This window comes from Rhinopithecus roxellana, chromosome 11, assembly GCF_007565055.1.
Source record: "Rhinopithecus roxellana isolate Shanxi Qingling chromosome 11, ASM756505v1, whole genome shotgun sequence".
NCBI classification, from domain to species: domain Eukaryota; kingdom Metazoa; phylum Chordata; class Mammalia; order Primates; family Cercopithecidae; genus Rhinopithecus; species Rhinopithecus roxellana.
Genome location: NC_044559.1, coordinates 25,746,592 through 25,753,284, shown reverse-complemented (window position 1 = coordinate 25,753,284; position 6,693 = coordinate 25,746,592). Strand labels below are relative to the sequence as shown.

Here is a 6,693-nt window from a genome sequence, read left to right as displayed (position 1 = left end):
GAAATGGATTCTACTCCAGATGAAGAAGCTGTGAGCATTGTGGAAATGACAAAGCATTCAGAATATTGTATACACATACTTAATTAAAGCGGTGGCAGGATTACAGAATTGACGGAGTTTTGCAATAAGTTCTGCTAGGGGTAATGTGCTATCAAACAGCATAATGTGAAAATATTTCAGGAAAGGAAGTGTCAATTAGTGCCGCAGACTTCATTTTTGCCTTAAGAAAAAGACATTGTCACAGCAGCTCCAACCTTATAACTACCCTAATCAGTCAGCAGTCAACATCAAGGAAAGACTTTCTACCAGCAAAGAGATTTTCCTTTGCTGATGGCTCTTTTGATAATAAAGTATTTCAAAATTAAGGTATATACATTTTCTTTAGACAGAATGCCATTGTAGACCTAATAGATTACAATAAACATTCTATGGGCACTAGGAATTCAAACAGTTTTTGCCACTCATTGGGTTATTTGCTTAATTGGGGTAGTCTGGAACTGGAGCTCTGCAATATCTAGTGTATGCCAATATTTAATGTCTTTTGTCACAGTTTTTGACTCAATTTTATTTTGTCTAATCCTAGTATAAATATCACAGCTCTTTGGGTTACAATTTCCATGGACTATCTACTTTTAAACTACTTGTCCTAAAATTTTGAGTTTCTTCTAGCGAGATATATAGTTTGATGCTATATTTAAAAATCTATTCTGCCAATTGATTTGCTTTTAGAATAGAAATTTAATCCATTTAAGCCCATGCCCCTCACAGACCCACGCGCCCCTCCAACCACCTCCCCCCTCAGATCAATGCCTGACTCCTCTTCTCCCCCATCAGACCCGAAGCCCCCTCAGTGGCCCTCCCTGCTCAACCCCACGGCCCTCTCAGCCCTCCCTCCTCCTCCGCCCCCTCTCCCGCTCCCGGCCCCACCCCCACCCCCACCCCCACCCCTCACCTGGACCCGCCTCACCACCTCCGCACTCAGCCCCACCTCCGCACTCAGCCCCACACACATCGGCCCCACCGCCGCACTCAGCCCCACCTCCCCTTCAGCCCCATCTCCCTTACCTGGACCGGCTCAGCCCACCTCCCCATCAGCCCCACCCCCCTCAGCCCACCTTCCCCTCAGCCCCATCTCCTCACCTGACCCGGCTCAAGCCCCTACCCTCCTCACTCAGCCCCACCTCCTCACTCAGTCCCACCTCCTCACTCAGTACCCATTCCCCACTCAGCCCCACCTCCCCACTCAGCCACGCCTCAGCCCCACCTCCCCACTCAGCCCCACAACCCCCCTCGGCCCCACAAACCCCCTCGCCCCACAACCCCTCGGCCCCACGACCCCTCAGCCCCACCGTCCCCTCAGCCCCACCGCCCCCTCAGTCCCACCTCCCCACTAGTCCCACCTCCCCACTCAGTCCCACCTCCCCACTCAGCCCCACCCCTCCCCACTCAAGCCCCTGCCTCCCCACTCAGCCCCACCTCCCCACTCAGGCCCTCCTCCCTCACCTGGACCCGACTGGGCCCACCTCCTCCGGCCCACCTCCCCACTCAGCCACCCCACCTCCCCACTCAGCCCCACCTCCCTCACCTGGACTGACTCAGTCCCACTCCCTACTCAGTGCCACCTCCCCACTCAGCCCCACCTCTCTCACTTGGATCTGCCTCAGCCCCACCTCCCCCTCGGCCCCATCTCCCTCACCTGGACGCGGCTCAGCCCCACCTCCTCACTCAGCCCACCTCTGCACTCGGCCCCATCTCCCTCACCAGGATCTGCCTCAGTCCGCTCCTCCCCACTCAGCCCCTTCTCCCTCACCTGGACCGGACTCGGTCCCACCTCCTAGGTCCCACCCCCACTCAGCCCCACCTCCCCACTCAGCCCCACCTCCCACTCAGCCCCACCTCCCCACTCAGTCCCACCTCCCCACTCAGTCCCACTTCCCCACTCAGCCCCACCTCCCACGCAGCCCACGGCCCTCACCGGGATCTGCCTCAGCCCCACTCCCCACTCAGCTCCACCTCCACACTCAACCCCACCCCCACTCAGCCCCACCCTCAACAGCCTCATCGCCCCACTCACCCCCACCCCCCCACTCAACCCCACCCCCCACCTCAACCCCACCCTCCCCCCCCTCCCACACCCCACCCCACCCACCCCCACAGCCCCACCTCCCCACTCAGCCCCACCTCCCCACTCAGCCCCACCTCCCCACTCAGCCCCATCTCCCACAAAGCCACGCCTCAGCCCCACCTCCCACTCAGCCCCACCTCCCCTTCAGCCCCACCTCCCTTACCTGGACCCGGCTGTCCCACCTCCTCACTCAGTCCCACCTCCTCACTCAACCCACCTCCTCACTCAGCCCCACCTCCCCACTCAGCCCCACCTCCCCACTCAGTCCCACTCCACACTCAGTCCCACTTCCCCACTCAGCTCCGCCTCCTCACTCAGCCCCACGGCCCTCACCTGGACCTGCCTCAGCCCCACCTCCCCACTCAGCCCCACCTCCCCACTCAACCCCACCTCCCCACTCAGCCCCATCTCCCCACTAGCCACGCCTCAGCCCCACCTCCCCACTCAGCCCCACCTCCCCACTCAGCCCCACCTCCCACTCAGCCCCACTCCCCACTCAGCCCCACAACCCCCTCAGCCCCAACCCCCTCAGCCCCACAACCCCTCAGCCGCACCACCCTCAGCACCACCTCCTCACTCAGCCCACCTCCTCACTCACCCCACCTCCCCACTCAGCCCCACCTCCCCACTCAGCCCCACCTCCCCCTCAGCCATGCCTCAGCCCCACCTCCCCATACTCACCCACCTCCCCTTCAGCCCCATCTCCCTTACCTGGACCGGCTCAGTCCCACCTCCTCACTCAGTCCCACCTCCTCACTCAACCCCACCCCACACTCAGCCCCACCTCCCACTCAGCCCCACAACTCCCTCAGCCCCACCGCCCCCTCAGCACCACCCCTCACCAGCCCCACCCCCCACTCAGCCCCACCTCCCCACTCAGCCCCCACCTCCCCACTCTCAGCCCCACCTCCCCACTCAGCCCACAACTCCCTCAGCCCCACCGCCCCCTCAGCCCCATCTCTCTCACCTGGACCTGGCTTAGCCCCACCTCCTCACTCAGTCCCACCTCCTCACTCAGCCCCACCTCCCCACTCAGCCCCACAACCCCCCTCGGCCCCACAACCCCCTCGGCCCGCCCACGACCCCCTCAGCCCCACCGTCCCCACGGCCCACCGTCCCCTCGGCCCCACCGTCCCCTCGGCCCCACCGTCCCCTCGGCCCCACCGTCCCCTCGGCCCCACCGTCCCCTCGGCCCCACCGTCCCCTCGGCCCCACCGTCCCCTCGGCCCCACCTCCTCACTCAGCTCCACCTCCCCACTCAGCTCCACCTCCCCACTCAGTTCCACCTCCCACTCAGCCCCACGGCCCTCACCTGGATCTGCCTCAGCCCCACCTCCACACTCAGCCCCACCTCCGCACTCAGCCCCACCTCCGCACTCAGCCCCCACCTCCGCACTCAGCCCCACCTCCCGACGCAGCCACGCCTCAGCCCCACCTCCCCACTCAGCCCCACAACCCCCCTCAGCCCCACCGCCCCCTCAGCCTCACCTCCTCACTCAGCCCCACCTCCTCACTCAGCCCCACCTCCTCACTCAGCCCCACCTCCCCACTCAGTTCCACCTCCCCACTCAGCCCCACGGCCCTCACCTGGACCTGCCTCAGCCCCACCTCGTCACTCAGCCCCACCTCCACACTCAACCCCACCTCCACACTCAGCCCCACCTCCGCACTCAGCCCCACCTCCCGACGCAGCCACGCCTCAGCCCCACCTCCCCACTCAGCCCCACAACCCCCCTCAGCCCCACCTCCTCACTCAGCCCCACCTCCTCACTCAGCCCCACCTCCCCACTCAGCTCCACCTCCCCACTCAGTTCCACCTCCCCACTCAGCCCCACGGCCCTCACCTGGATCTGCCTCAGCCCCACCTCGTCACTCAGCCCCACCTCGTCACTCAGCCCCACCTCCACACTCAGCCCCACCTCCGCACTCAGCCCCACCTCCGCACTCAGCCCCACCTCCCGACGCAGCCACGCCTCAGCCCCACCTCCCCACTCAGCCCCACAACCCCCCTCAGCCCCACCTCCTCACTCAGCCCCACCTCCTCACTCAGCCCCACCTCCTCACTCAGCCCCACCTCCTCACTCAGCCCCACCTCCTCACTCAGCCCCACCTCCCCACTCAGCCCCACCTCCCCACTCAGTTCCACCTCCCCACTCAGTTCCACCTCCCCACTCAGTTCCACCTCCCCACTCAGCCCCACGGCCCTCACCTGGACTTGCCTCAGCCTCACCTCGTCACTCAGCCCCACCTCCACACTCAGCCCCACCTCTGCACTCAGCCCCCACCTCCCCACTCAGCCACGCCTCAGCCCCACCTCCCCACTCAGCCCAACAACCCCCCTCAGCCCCACCGCCCCCCTCAGCCCCACCGCCCCCTCAGCCCCACCGCCCCCTCAGCCCCACCGCCCCCCTCAGCCCCACCTCCTCACTCAGCCCCACCTCCTCACTCAGCCCCACCTCCTCACTCAGCCCCACCGCCCCACTCAGCCCCACCGCCCCACTCAGTTCCACTGCCCCACTCAGCCCCACGGCCCTCACCTGGACCTGCCTCAGCCCCACCTCCCCACTCAGCCCCACCTCTGCACTGGGCCCCATCTCCCTCAACTGGATCCGCCTCAGCCCCACCTCCCCACTCAGCCCCACTTCTGCACTCAGTCCCACGGCCCTCACCTGGACCCCACTCAGCCCCGCCTCCCCACTCAGCCCCGCCTCCCCACCCAGCCCCTCCTCCCTCACCTGGACCCAACTCGGTCCCACCTTCTCCGTCCCACCTCCTCGGTCCCACCTCCTCGGTCCCACCTCCTCGGTCCCACCTCCTCACTCAGTCCCACCTCCCCACTCAGCCCCACCTCTCTCACTTGGATCTGCCTCAGCCCCACCTCCCCACTCAGCCCCACCTCCCCCTCAGCCCCCTCTCCCTCACCTGGACCCGGCTCAGCCCCACCTCCCATACCTGGACCCGCCTCAGCCCCACCTCCACACTCAGCCCCACCTCTGCACTCGGCCCCATCTCCCTCACCTGGATCCGCCTCAGCCCCACCTCCCCACTCAGCCCCACCTCTGCACTCAGTCCCACGGCCCTCACCTGGACCCCACTCAGCCCCGCCTACCCACTCAGCCCCGCTTCCCTCACCTAGACCCGACTCGGTCTCACCTCCTCGGTCTCACCTCCTCGGTCCCACCTCCTCGGTCCCACCTCCTCGGTCCCACCTCCTCGGTCCCACCTCCTCGGTCCCACCACCTCGGTCCCACCTCCCCACTCAGCCCCACCTCCCTCACCTGGACCCCACTCAGTCCCACCTCCTCACTCCGTCCCACCTTCTCACTCAGTCCCACCTCCCCACTCAGTCCCACCTCCCCACTCAGTCCCACCTCCCCACTCAGCCCCCACCTCTCTCACTTGGATCTGCCTCAGCCCCACCTCCCCACTCAGCCATGCCTCAGCCCCACCTCCCTACTCAACTCCACCTCCCCCTCAGCCCCATCTCCCTCACCTGGACCTGCCTCAGCACCACCTCCCCCACTCAGCTCCACCTCCACACTCAACCCCACCTCCCCACTCATCCCCACAACCCCCCTCAGCCCCACAACCCCCTCCACCCCAAAACCCCCTCAGCCCCACTGCCCCTCAGCCACGCCTCAGCCCCACCTCTCCACTCAGCCCCACCTCCCCCTCAGCCCCATCTCCCTTACCTGGACCGGGCTCAGCCCCACCACCCCCTCAGCCCCACCTCCTCACTCAGCCACGCCTCAGCCCCACCTCCCCCCTCAGCCCCACAACCCCCCTCAGCCCCACCGCCCCCTCAGCCCCACAACCCCCCTCAGCCCCACCGCCCCCTCAGCCCCACCTCCTCACTCAGCCCCACCTCCTCACTCAGCCCCCACCTCCCCACTCAGCCCCACCTCCCCACTCAGCCCCATCCCCCACTGAGCACCGCCTCCCCACTCAGCTCCATCTCCCCACTCAGCTCCATCTCCCCACTCAGCTCCATCTCCCCACTCAGCCACGCCTCAGCCCCACCTCCCCACTCAGCCCAACAATCCCCCTCAGCCCCACCGCCCCCTCAGCCCCACCTCCTCACTCAGCCCCACCTCCTCACTCAGCCCCACCTCCTCACTCAGCCCCACCGCCCCACTCAGTTCCACCGCCCCACTCAGTTCCACCGCCCCACTCAGTTCCACCGCCCCACTCAGTTCCACCGCCCCACTCAGCCCCACGGCCCTCACCTGGACCTGCCTCAGCCCCACTTCCCCACTCAGCCCCACCTCCACACTCAGCCCCACCTCTGCACTGGGCCCCATCTCCCTCAACTGGATCCGCCTCAGCCCCACCTCCCCACTCAGCCCCACTTCTGCACTCAGTCCCACGGCCCTCACCTGGACCCCACTCAGCCCCGCCTCCCCACTCAGCCCCGCCTCCCCACTCAGCCCCGCCTCCCTCACCTGGCCCCAACTCGGTCCCACCTCCTCGGTCCCACCTCCTCGGTCCCACCTCCTCGGTCCCACCTCCTCACTCAGTCCCACCTCCCCACTCAGTCCCACCTCCCCACTCAGCCCACCTCCCTCACC

At 65.8% G+C, this 6,693-nt stretch overlaps 1 protein-coding gene across 1 annotated transcript in view; it reads right to left on the bottom strand.

The window, feature by feature from the left end:
• Nucleotides 1–6,426, bottom strand: part of LOC115900300 (ankyrin repeat and SOCS box protein 13-like) — a 25,322-nt gene extending 18,896 nt beyond the window's left edge. The window contains exon 1 of the mRNA XM_030940141.1: nucleotides 6,207–6,426. Coding sequence (XP_030796001.1) covers nucleotides 6,207–6,426 — 220 coding nt within the window. The remainder of the gene's footprint in view (nucleotides 1–6,206) is intronic.
• Between the last annotated feature and the right edge of the window lie 267 nt (nucleotides 6,427–6,693).